Genomic DNA, 14047 nt, shown 5'->3' with positions numbered 1-14047 from the left:
GATGTCGTTACAGCTACGGAAATCAACTGTTAAAAAAAAAACGTCTTGCGCAATTCGATACTGTCCTTAAACATGGCTGTGGAGCCGGCACCGCTGTTAAATATCAGAAGTATTTTAAATAAGGCTTTTAGCGTTAAGACATTGAGCGTTTTGCTTTGCTTTAAAGTGTTCTTGTCACCAGTTACTCACATTTATTCGTTTAACATCCAACTTACAGCCACTTTTTCCACGAGTGCATGCAGCTATTTACTTTACTGTTTCCTTTCTAGCCCACATCCTTTCCAGCTGCCTCAAGGTGTCCCAACTTCCCTAGAATAGTCCCAGTTTTGGAGGACTATCCAGGTTTTCCTGCTGTTACAAGTTGGACCCTGAGATGTTACAGGTTGTTTTTCTACCTTACGACATTGTCACTTTGCAAATCGAGACAGGGAGAGTTGTTACGCCGTGGTTGGGTGCCTGGCTGCAGCATTTTGGGGTGTACCACATTGCCGAGGGCTTACAAAGCACTTCTTAAGTTCTAGACTACAACCAACTCCCCCCCCCCCCCCTCTCCTTAAAACACCATATTGACCCGCAGGCCACAAATCCACCACAAGCTGAAAATGGATGTAATATCCTAAGCACAATTGGGTCGAAAAGGGTGACATCCCTAAGATTCAGCATTCAGGCTATCCTGAGAGCTCCCCACGGCAGTCTGCTTGCTCCCGCTGATCCATCTCTTTTTTTTAGCAGTGTAGCGTTTGGTCCACCAACAATACTAGTGGACCAGCAGAAGGACATCCTGAACTGGGGTCCTGAACGTTGGACCCCAGTTAAGGAAGATTTTGAAACCTGGTTGCACTTTTCAGTTTTGGATGAAATTATCCTTGAAGGTTTTACTGTAACCTTGAATCATACAGTGTGTCAGTTCATAGTTTGCAAAGCGATATTTGCTAATGCTGAAAAAAATAATAATCCAGTATTAACATCTCTCATAACTTTGCACACTTTCATGAATAAGGTCGGTATCATTCCATTTCTTTTAAGATTTAAGATTACATTTCTTCTAAGGGTGTAAATCAATTACCTGCACACATCTTGTCATATTGTAACAATTTTATTATATCAGTATATATCAAGTTTTCCAAACACAGCGCAATAGTAAACAAGGAAGGATAATATTGAATTATAAGTAGCAGCAAAACACTGAAAACATTTTACTATTAAGGTAAACACCAAGATAAAGATCAGCATAACTGGCCACAAACAAGCTGACAGATATAATCTTGTGTACACTAAGTCCCACGATCGTATAAGTATAAGTGTCAGACCAACATACCGCTCTCCTGTTCTCATACAGCTGGTGGTTTTCTAGAAGCTGTTGTTGCTGTTTTAAGATTGTTTACCACAATCCTTTTTCTCAGGCAATCTAGAACGTGGGAGCTGTCATTGTGGTTTTAAGAGCATAAAATAATAGTGAATGTTCTATTTTGCCTCCAGCGTGGGGCCATAGAAGCGTAATGTACTTTTACAAACGTGAGAATGATATGAAAAATGTACTAGTGCCTGGTACAGAAAATTATTTGTACTTGTGGCTATTTTAAAACTGAACCAATTTCAATAAAAGTGCAGCAAATCACTTCACTAGCAACCAGTGACATCACTTAATATGCAGCCTATCACCACAGTAGGAACCAGTGACATCACTGAGAATGCAGCATATCCATTCACTTGGAACCAGTGACATCACTGAGAATGCAGCCTATTCATTCACTTGGAACCAGTGACATCACTGAGAATGCAGCCTATCCATTCACTAGGAACCAGTGACATCACTGAGAATGCAGCCTATCCAGTCACTAGGAACCAGTGACATCACTGAGAATGCAACCTATCCATTCACTAGGAACCAGTGACATCACTAAGAATGCAGCCTATTCATTCACTTGAACCAGTGACATCACTGAGAATGCAGCCTATCCATTCACTAGGAACCAGTGACATCACTGAGAATGCAGCCTATCCATTCACTAGGAACCAGTGACATCACTGAGAATGCAGCCTATTCAATCACTAGGAACCAGTGACATCACTGAGAATGCAGCCAATCACTTCATTAGGAACCAGTGACATCACTGAGAATGCAGCCAATCACTTCACTAGGAACCAGTGATATCCAGGGGATTGGACGGCTGCTCATTTTCCCCGGCTCCAAAGAGCTTTTGTAGAGCCAGGGCAAAGACATCTAGCACATGACAGTTCTTGGCAGGCTGGGCGGTGGGGGTATCTCTCTCCCTGTTTTCTGTGCCGAGGGGGCATGCTTTAAGGAGTTGTCCTTTGATGGTGCACTGCTCCCTAATGAATGTCTGGGCTGCTCTCATGAATTTGCTCCACACAAAATGGTTTATCCTGCTGCGTGTACGCTATAGGTGCTCTGATCTGATTTGAGAGCTCAAACGAAGCCCCTTATAAACACAAGATGCCTTTAGTTTACAGAGGCCACTATCTGAAAGTTGGAAACTGGTTAGGAAGTGAGTGCAGAAATAAAACCATTCCCCCTAAACCATTGAAAAGCATATTTTTAGTTGTCGTAGTTTCTTTTAAGTAACTTTTATATATTTTTACGTTAAGAGACGGGGGGAAGCCAAGACTATTTCAGATGAAAAGCGCAAATATAGACGGTTTAGAATAAATATATGAACACATTAATTGGACCCACAAATCATTTTATAGGTGTAACTGCTGTTTAATAACACTGGCAGGGTGGTAGCTCTGCGGAGGTGTCGTGCGCAGACATCATTCCTTAAATGCTGCAGCTTCAAAGAGTCCCAAACAGAAAATAAGACATTCAGTTTTCAGTCCCTTTGGCTGGCAGCCACTTTCAATAATCTGAGCGCATATTGCAAACCAAATGAGGTTTACACGTACCCCAAGACCAGTAGCCCTTAACTGCTTAAAATAGCAACTCTGGCACATGCGTGAAATCATAATATTTACTGTGTGAGTCTAAGTCTAGTATCACATACCAGGAAACGCTTCTATACAGGTCGGCAACAATCCCTCCCCCCCTTTAAGTCACTGGCCCGGCTCCCAAAATTAAAATGCTACTAAATATTAAAGAGAAATTTCCATGCTCCATCACCATTGCAATGTGAAGATTAGTCTAAACCGAGCACCATTAACCTGTCTTTGGCTGTCAGTAAATCGTTCCGTGTTGAAAGCAGAATAACCTGATAGTATAAGGAGCAACTCTGCAACTTTATTTCAAGGTAGGGTGTGATGGAGTGTGTCATGTCCCATCCAATTTAAAAAAAAAAAAAAAGGCAGATTCTATGGTTCTTGAACAAGTCTTATAATATACGACAAAAAGATCAAGTTGTAAAGCATAGCATGTCAGTTATTTAACCTTTAAATTTGTACGTGCCATCACTGTGTATAAAGCAACCAATCTATACATAGCCCATCTGTTAACTAGCAGACTTCGAGCCCATCACGTAAGCCAGAGCTATTAGACTGCTTCTCCTCCCCCGAGGGAGTGATGACGGAGAACATCAACCCTTCTAAGCCGCATATTGCAACATTTCTAAACAATGGACAGTTAAACATTATTTCCCCAATCTTCTCTGACCATATGCTATTAGTAGAGTGGGAGCTGCCATATATCTTTCTATACCTATGCAAATTAAATGATCGTATGCAGACAGCAACAGAACAGTGCCACCCAGTGGTGGAATTAAAGAAAGCGTCTCTCAGCTATGCCAATACTCCGGTTGAAGTAAACATAATTTGTGTACTGTTCGTTACCCCTTGATTTTGTTATTCGTTAAGGATACCTCCCACCAGCACTGCCCAGTGCTGTATACATAACACAGGACAGGTAAAGATAGTTGTTAGACGATGATTAATAATTTGTTGCAGAATGATGCCCAAACTTTCCTGGAAATTATAGACACTAATGTAAATGTTTTGAAAGTCTTGGTTCATCAATATAAATCTTCAGATAACAGCTGTAGAAATCACCTTCCTAGGCAGCCATTCCTTACAATAATACCTCTACTCCCACTGGCATCAACTGGATATATTTTGTTCCTGGTTATGGGGGATTTTTTTTTTAAATCTTTGAGGTTATTCTGTAATGGATTAAACATATCCCATTTAGAGACCACAAGTTTAACTTAACAAAAAAAAAAAAACAATTCTAGGACATCTAAAATTAAAGGAAAATCCAGGGATATTCCATTTAAATCTCAAGGACACCTCATGGTAACTGATAGCTAAATCCCCGTCAGCCACTTTATTGGATCAATGAATAAAGATCCTCCAGTCTCTTATGGTCACATCTGAAAACACTTAACCTCTTCCATCGGCAACTCTTCTGCTAACAAACGGATTAGATGGCTTGCCCTGTTATATTATGACATGTGCCGGCTTTGTCACGTGCAAGCCTCTGCCAGAGATTAAGTGGTTAACATTCCACTAACACTATGTATAGGAACATGTGTTCCACAGATCTGTCATGTGCAAATCATTTGGAGAAGAGCCTGGACCTAATATAATAGTAATGACACTAAGCCACGTAAGTGACATTCCCACAGACACTGGTTAAGCTGTTTTTCGCTGCTCCTGTCCTGCGATTGGTTGGATCACGTCAAGTTGTAGAACTTAGTTTAGTTGGCGGAGTTCTAGAATGTTTAGGGAGTGAAATAGAGCGAGGTTTATATGTAAGATATCCTAAGTCTAGGAGGTCAGCCTGTCCGCAACATAAATATATATATTATTCGCCTTTCATTGCTAGTTTATGGTTGTTATGTAATGTGTCAGAGGAGTAAAACCTTTTTCCTAACTTTCTATTCTATCCAAAATCTCACTTTTATGTTTTGTTTTTAAACATTTGTTTTTATGTTTGTTTTTTAACTTGATGGGAAAATGTTATGTATTTGTTTTGAAGAGGAAATGTGTGTAAGCTTTTCTAATGATCCCATTGACAACAAAAGTTGAACAGGAAGCGTGATTAAACCCATTGACCAATGCAATGCTTCCGTGCCATCAATGTTTTGCTATAGGTTGAGTAGCTAAAATGTTGTCCCTATTTTTCAGTTTCATGCTTCAAGAGGCTGCATAGAATAGTCATTTTGGAATACAGCTTATAACTTGGTATTATGACTAACGAGCCCAACAGTAGGAAGGGATACAGTAAATATATTAGTTATAATATTTAATTTGACCAATTTTATGATAATTTAAAGGGAAGTTGGTTAAGGAAGTGCTACCATGATCACCGGTGGTTTGGCCAATTAGCATGGGATGCACAATAGTGTTATTGCCCCTCACCCATTACACTCTATTCTTTTGTGTTTTTTAATTGGGAAACTATTGGCAATTAAAGGACAATGCTAATTTGTTATCATTCACAATACACCATGGGCACGTTCACACATATCCGTTACTAATGCACTTATCAGCTGCTAATTAACGGTGCAAAACGCGTTAATAATGCATGACAAAAACCCACCAAATCAGTTTTCACGCGTTTTACCCATTTTCTCAGCACTTATGTGTGCACGGGCCTTTAATAGGCCAAAAAACATCACAGAATGAAACAGTACATAATTAATAAATTGAGGGCAGCGTTCTCAACCTACTAAATGTTCCATCAGTGGCCTTTGCATGGTTGGTAACAGAAGGCACATTTTTATATCATTAATTGGGGGGGAAGCCATTGTTAAAACCAAATCAAACAATAGACTGTGATAAGTCAGCCTTAGTAAGTAGCGGTCTTGTGGGAGTGCTTTGTAATCGTGACCTTTCACCATTTATCCCGACAGCGTTTGCCCCTGCAGCGGTGATGAACTGCACGTCTCTAATCTTGCCCCGTCAGCGGGGGTTTTTCTGCAGTGATCAGAGCATCAGATATGAGTTTCAGAAAAGCACTGTGTCTATCCCACTGCTCCTTTCATTTGGGGTGTTGGTGACGCTGGTTTCTGTAAGTGAAATGTACGACACCGCGCCCGGCTTTGCCCCGAGTCCATGCAAACTTCTCAAAGTAGTGACGTCTTCTGCGCAGGTGGCGGGAGGACGCGCCGGCACTGTGTCGTGCACCTTCTTACAATCCGCGCAGGAAACGTCATTACCGTCAGAAAAGGTTGCATCGCCCCAGGCGGCCCGTGCTGTGCTTCGGTGTTTGATTTTATGTGCATTACCTTGTGCATTGACATTATTTTCTTCTTGTCTCTCTCCCTCTCTCCCTCTCTCGCTCTTTCGCTAGCTGGCCTTCCTTTCATGATTATTGAATCTAATAAAATCCAACCATATCACCGGGGGTTTTACTGTGACGATGAAAGTATCAAGTACCCCAGCAAATCTGGAGAGACAATTAATGATGTTGTCCTAACTGTTGTTGGTATAATCATTTCCATCCTTGCTGTAAGTGTGTTACCTGTCATTTACCAATATTCTCTTCTGGGGTTTTTTTTTTTTGGATTGTTTTTGTTATTGTTGCATTCAGTTGTCTTCCAAACACAGCGGCAAAGTGTTCTTAACCTATCAGCCTGGACCACAGACAGTCGGCGATGTCTTCTAGATTCGCCATGTTGCTTTATTTTGTAAATGGGTTGTACCAGTAGTAAAAATCATTATTAATCTTACTTTAATATTAATATTTTGTACAAGGTCCCAATGTCCTGTATTCATTAAGGATACTATACTTAAGTAGACCAAAATTAAACAATTAAACAGAAGTAGATAATCCATTACTGGTTAAATATGGAATGTAAAACTGATCGACCGATACAATCTGGGTCCAACAGGAGGTTAAGAACATTTACGCTGAGCTGTCTTCTGTTGGGTGCTTAAAATCACTTAGATACACAATATAATGACACATTATAATTTTACAGTCTCCCCCAAACCTGACTCCAGATTTTCATCATCATCATCATCATTTATTTATATAGCGCCACTAATTCCGCAGCGCTGTACAGAGAACTCATTCACATCAGTCCCTGCTCCTAATATAGACACACACTCACAGCTACTTGTATCTTGACCTAGCTCACCCCATTGTATCCTATAACTCTTATCACCCCTTCATACCCTCCCATATTATTCACAAACCCCTCTGTGCACACAAGTTACTTGTAGTTTATAGTCACTAGTATGTGGTAAGTCAGAGATAGATGTACAGGAATATAATATATTGGGATTTTCAAAAACATTTCTCAAGCCACGCACCACATTTTATATTATTCAACAGCACAGAGTTCACCCCCCTCTTTTCTCCGACATTTCTGGAAGCAATTATTCTTATTTCTGTTTTATGTGTATCTGTTTTTAATTACTACTGATTTATACTGCATTATCTGCTTTCGCATCGGTGTTGGGAATTTGCCTTTTCTTCCATATGTGAATTTATCTCGGGCTCAGGCCCCAGTGTTAGCTCTTTGCCTGTCCCCTTAAAAATTATATTTCATGTTTAAAATGTTCACGTTTATTGTATATCCACTGTCGTATCTGCCCGTAATCTCAATTTTCTGTGTTATCTTACAGATCATATAAGTGAGGAGTTGTTTTTTAAGTGTGTGAAATTTAAAGCCGCTTTTTATTTTCTACTTATATTTGTATATAATCCACCTATCAGGTACTTAGGCCTCATTTCCTAATACCTGATTGGTGGATTATATACAAACACCCTGATACGCAATGTAGTCGAACACTGGTTAAAACGCTGGTGGATATGAGGTCATTCAAACACAAAATGGCAATCGGGTGAATTCCCCGGGTCATTGTTAAAGTTATTGAAAGTTACTGAAGTCATTAATAAATTTGTTTTATCTTAAACAAAAATTATTTCGCTTGGGAGTTTCAATCAGAACACATATCACCATTAAAGTTTATTGTTTTTTAGTTCAAAATCATTGCCACTGTTGTGTAATAGAAAATTGAGATTACAGCGCACATACAGCATAATAATAGAAATTTATAAAAGTTCCACAAAGAGCTTACGGTTTTTATTGCGAATAAACATTTCCAAAATGATGTTGAAGTAATTCTAAAAGATGCTCAAGTACCATTTAGCTGATAATGGACAATTACATCCAATTTTAAGATAATTGCCACCTAACACCAGTTACATCTGTGAAGAATCAGGGTCTTTTCTACCCCGACGTTCAATACAACATGGACGTCTGTTATTTGTGATCTGTTTTTCTTACCAAAATAGAAAACACTCCACGACGGTTAATTGGCGGAGACTTAATTCTCCAATTAATTCTTTTACAGCTTGCTACATCTGTGTAATCATTAAGACCACCAACACAGGTTGTGCCAGATAGGGAAAGAGAGATGGGAACGTGAGAGTAAAATAAACACGGATAAACAGTGTATCAACACCCTTTACTTACAGACATGTAAAAGACATTCTTTCAACGCCATGGAACTTGTAGTTGCCATCTTGATGCTAAATCAGAGCTCTAGTGCATTACAAACTTGTTTATTTTTAAATTATGGTATTTATAACTATACACATTTATATTCTTAGGCAAAAATAGTTCTACAAGTCCTATAAATTTTTGTATTTGTCTGGTTTTTTTGAATGCATCAATATTGACTGCGTAGATTCTAACCGTCACTTTGTGGGCGGAGCTACTATTCCCGTAAATACAGAATCGCATCGGTTCGCTAGTTGCTAGTGACAGCTGAATATTGATTCAGTCCCACCAAAAATAATGTTTGTCTCCAGTAGTGTTTGATTATGTGGCAAAAAATAATGGAACGGGGATGCATTGAACAACATTCAGATTTTAAGACATTTATAGTACAATTCATACAGATATGTAATAATACGGAGTTCGGTACATTCTGGTCTCAAGGGGTAAATGTAGCAAGCTTTCTGAAAAGGAAAAGTAGAAGTGTTGCCCATAGCAGCCAATCAGATTCCAGCTCTCATTTATCTAGTTCATTCTAAAAAATGATAGCTAGACTCTGATTGGTTACTTTGGGCAACAAAGGTTTGATAAATCTACCCCTGGAAATTGTTTGTATCCCGAATTCATTTGACCCCTCCATGTTAGCCTTTCTCTCCTACAAAACACACGCATTATAAATAAAAATAAATACTGTATACTACTATAATGTACAGGGCTTACAAAGTTGCAAAAATGGCGCGTCTATAGTATTCGTGCCGCGACAGCAACACAAACAAACAAAAGCAGAATGTTTGGCACCGATACACAAATATCGCCATTTTCTGTAAAACTGGCAGCTTGTAGTTCAGAGAGGAGCCATCGTGTGACCGTGAGCGATTTAGGCTCCGGTCCTGTACTCAGAGACAGTTGGTCATCTCGTTGCAGTCTGATTTTAATTATGCGCCCTTCCAAAGTGATGAGAGAATTCTCTCTTTAGATCATAGCTCTGATTTATGGCGTGGAGACTGCTGTGACGTCCATTATTTAAAAATTTACTGTGGTCCCTGCGGATCAGGGGTTTTGCACAGTGGAGAGGATAAAAATGACGTGCGACTCAGCAATTGTTTAACATCTGCTTAGAAGACATAGTAATGTGGGAGCTATGTCAGGCATTTAAATACTATATTATCAAAATGCTGATCACCATGGAACCAATTCAATGTCTGAGGATGAGGTTTAATACCAAATCCTGTCATAGAAAATTCTGCTAAATTGTGCATGGCGACCAATCAGATTCTAGCTTTCATTCATCTTGTACATTCTAGAAAATGAGAGCTGGATTCTGATTGGTTGCTACGGGCAACACCTCCACTTTTCCACGAATCTCTCTAAAATCTGTTACTGAATCCTAAACCAGACCATGAATTTGCCCATCTCTTAGTAATCCAAAGACTGTGGTTTATGTAGATCATTTTCCCACTATCACACCCTTGTCATCGTTCATACCCTCATTTAAATACTAAGATTTGCTCTCTCCCGGCGCGCGCTGTGGTATACAAACAGACCCCGCGCTGCCAAACTAAAATTGCTTCATGAGAAAACAACCGATGACTGGTTTATCAAGATTTACTGCATTCATGTGTAAATAAGACTTAATGACTGGAAAACTTTTCAAAGGGGTCGAGAATGAACCCACTCTATTATTTCCTCAGCAGTTCCAACTTTGCTGCCCCCACTATGTGCTGATATCTTAGTTAAGAGGGTGGAACAGCTTTAATGTATTATAATTGTATTATTCCCGCCCCCCCCCCTCCGTAAAGACAACCATGGAAGCGATTTTGGTTCACGGGTGACTGAATAATCTGAATAAACTTTAATTTCTTACAAGTTGTAATAACCTGCGTGGGAGCTTGTTGTATTCTTAAATAATCCCCACAAAGTGAATTTATTTGGCGGCAAAAAGAACACAATTACAATACATTGTGTTCTATAAAAGACTTTGCTGATGACGAAATAAAGAGTTTATAATGCACAAACAGCTCAGAAAATAAGACATAGTACATTGCAATACACTGGTCAATACAAGAACGCAGTCACTTATAACGCACTTTGACGTTGCTTTTAGCCCAAAGGTACATGAAGAATAATTAGTGCAATAACTGTGTTACCGCTCTGCCTTTCCTCTCTCTAATTTCGCCCCATTGTTTTCCGCAGATCATTGTTGGAGAATTCTTCCGAATCTATTACTTGAAAGTGAAGTCTTACTCGTTCATCCGCAATCCCTACGTGGCCGCCCTATACAAACAGGTCGGGTGCTTCCTATTTGGCTGCGCCATAAGCCAATCCTTCACGGACATCGCCAAGGTGTCTATCGGACGCCTGCGGCCCCATTTCCTGGCTGTCTGTGACCCAGATATCACGTTGCTCAATTGTACCGGAAGATACATCGAGGATTATACCTGTCGGGGGCCGGAGAGCAAAGTTACTGAAGCCAGGTGCGTTTCTTTTTTACAAATGTCAATTTCTCTGTTATGTTCCCATGCCAAAAAAAAAAGATTCAAAATACCTTTGGCTCTCGGCTAGATGCTGCTGGGAATTGTAGTTCGCCAGGTCACCTACATCTGTTCTGAGATATTTGTATACTATTGTGAGTGTACCATACGAATACATTTTTTTTAAAAAACAGTTCTTTAGTCGAAGCGGATCCGTTTTCATTTCCCTACTTTTGCCGTCATATATAGAAATCGTTACCGAAATGTCTGAAATTGATCTGTGCAACGTGAAGCGTTGTGTATCACGCACCGCGCTCCTCCGTCAGAGTCGCTATCTCCGCCTGTTTTCCAGGTTTATCTGATCTGATTAATGTGCGCTCACTGTATACTTGTCCAATGGACCCGTCTACACTTATTCCATGATTTATAGCTTGATAAAGCGATGAGTCAGCGCTTGCACAATCTGATAAACGTTGTCTAAAGTCCAAGGAATGTCTATTCTTATCTTACATAACCTTTATGTTACAGAAAGTCCTTCTTCTCCGGGCACGCCTCCTTCTCCATGTACACCATGCTGTATTTGGTGGTAAGTTACATTCATTTGATATAAACCAGTTTTACAGCCATGTGTTTGGACGGCAGCTCAGGGGGGGACTTTGGGTTTTAGTTAAATCGCCTTAAGACCACTTTAAATGGAAACTTCTGCAATTCTGTTGCCCGCTGTTTATTTGTGGTTATCCTTGTATATTAGAACAGATGAATATATAGGTCCCTGCACTGGGCGTTGTTGAGCCTATGCAGCAGATATGTTGTCACGTCTAAGGGGGATGAAAATAAAACTAACATGCCTGGAAGTCACAATTGTATCCAGTAGGCAGAGGACATCTGTGTCGTATCCAAAGGCGATGAATAATGTAACCACTTTGATCATTTCTATAAAGGATTTGGTGGAAAACGAAATCCAGAAAGTTAAAGCAGCGTATTTAGTTAAATTTGCCTGTAAAAAGCAACGAATAAAAGTCATCTGAAAGTGGAAGACAAGAAATCGTTGTAATATTACGTCAAGTTGTTTATTTTTTATGCTCAATGTCTGGAAAATGATTTGAGAACAGGGCTAGTAGCTGCTCTGCCTTGAAATATTACCTGCTGCAGGTGTTAGAGGGGAAAGGTGCTGGATTTCCCTCGGTGGCAGAGTAAGACCCCCCCCCCCCCCCAATTCCTCCAGCTCCCTCCCTGCTCCCAATGCTATGAAAACATTTAGTCAACTAAGCTGCTCTAAAGAGACCATCATTTTCTTCTGCATGTAGGTAACTGTTTTTCTTAGCTCCTTCCCCCGACATTATTAAAACACAACTTAACCTATTTCTGTTACTGAATGAAAGTTTTGTTTTGGCCGTTTAACAAAAAAATAAAAAAAAATAAAAACTTCTTAACTTCCATTTTCCCCAAATCTGAACAGTGAGTTCTAGTTATAGAAACCCGGTTGGAGTTTCTTTTTCTTTGGTGACAACAAAAATATACATTCATGAGTTACATATGGGGCTTAAACATGATTATTAGGATTTACCACTCTTCCAAGTTCATTTTTTTTAACTGAGGTGGGAAAGGAAGACCCCAGCGTACAACTGTAACGTCTATTTATCAGCTTGGAGCCACTGACATCACTGAGGCATGAGGCACTGCAGTGTAACAATTCACTAGGAACTAGTAACTTCACTGAGGCACGAGGCACTGCAGTTTAACAGATCACTAGGAAGCAGTAATATAATTGAGGCACGAGGCACTGTAGTTTAACAACTCACTAGGAAGCAGTAATATCATTGAGGCACTGTAGTTTAATAAATTACTAGGAAGCAGTAGCATTGCTGAGGCATGGGTAGAGTAGTGCAACAATTCACTAGGCACCACTAGCATCATTGAGGTATGAGGCACTGTAGATGAACAATTCACTAGGAAGCAGTAACTTCACTAAGGAATGAGGCACAGCAGTGTAACAATTTTCTAGGAACCAGCACACATTGCGGAGGCATGAGGCACAGCAGTGTAACAATTCACTAGGAAGCAGTAACACCATTGAGGCACGAGGCACTTTGCGTCTCAGCAATGTCACTGATAGGTTGCATGGCCAGGAATTCTCTTTGGCCACAAACATGGGGACGCAGGTAGACTCTGTAAAGCTGCTGCAGTTTAATGAGCCAACGCTGAGTCTAACCAATCAGCGCCCTTGGCAAGAACTGGGTAATCCTGGAGGCTGCTCAAACTTTTAATTTCGGAATATTGCCACCACAAGAACCTGTCCGGCCGGAAATGTTGTTGTTGCATTTGGCAGAGGGAGAGACTAGGAATAAATCACGCCTGGCATAGCTGAAATCTTGTTTATCTTTTAGTTAAGGGTCATTGTTGTGGATTTATGTACAGTCAGAGACAAGGGCAAAGGTTGTGATGTTACTTGTAACAGATTATCTTGTTGATTTATGCGTGAATCATAATATCCGCTTCCTAATTAATATATTAATGAGTCATTCGCCGCTTTGAGTCGTTGTCACGGACATTCACCTGGATAAAGCAAACAAGTGATTATAACGTAACACATCACCTCTCATTCCAACATAAAAGTACTTGTAAGTCTGAAGTTACCTGGATGTAATACAGTAGAGATTGTAGGATTAACACGATTATCTACATTATATATCATTCAGTGTTCATGCTCCCTCGGCTCTTTGGCTTTTAGGTAATGAATAATCAAATAATCAAATAATTTAATAATTTATTCTGGTCATTTTGTAGAATGTACTAAATAAATGATAGCTAGAATCTCCACTTTTTCAAACCGGCAGTTTAGTAAATATACCACCAAACGTCCACCAAAGACAATAGTCCTTAGGGTCTGCGTCATGTCCAGCCTCTGCCGTGAACATGTCTGTACGTCTGGGTTAGTGCATCACAAGTTGTTGTTTGGGAGTACAAAGAAAAGCAGAATATAAATTTAGCAGTGTGCAGGTACCGTACATGGGAACGCAGTCATTAGACACGTGGGAATACAATAAGAGAAGGAATGAATAATTCAATAGCCGACAGAGGGCTTCTCAATCTTAAAGTGCAGCAGCTATGTCACTCATTGACTAGTCTAAACTTCTCTGGATCCATGTTGAGGGTCATACACATTTCACTGTA

At 39.9% G+C, this 14047-nt stretch overlaps 1 protein-coding gene across 1 annotated transcript in view; it reads left to right on the top strand.

The window, feature by feature from the left end:
- Nucleotides 1–14047, top strand: part of PLPP3 (phospholipid phosphatase 3) — a 48986-nt gene that overhangs the window by 18530 nt on the left and 16409 nt on the right. Inside the window, 3 exon segments of the mRNA XM_075181722.1 lie at nt 6245–6402; nt 10596–10876; nt 11402–11459. Coding sequence (XP_075037823.1) covers nt 6245–6402; nt 10596–10876; nt 11402–11459 — 497 coding nt within the window.

Source organism: Mixophyes fleayi, chromosome 8 (assembly GCF_038048845.1).
Source record: "Mixophyes fleayi isolate aMixFle1 chromosome 8, aMixFle1.hap1, whole genome shotgun sequence".
NCBI classification, from domain to species: Eukaryota; Metazoa; Chordata; class Amphibia; order Anura; family Limnodynastidae; genus Mixophyes; species Mixophyes fleayi.
This window is presented reverse-complemented; position numbering and strand designations above follow the sequence as displayed.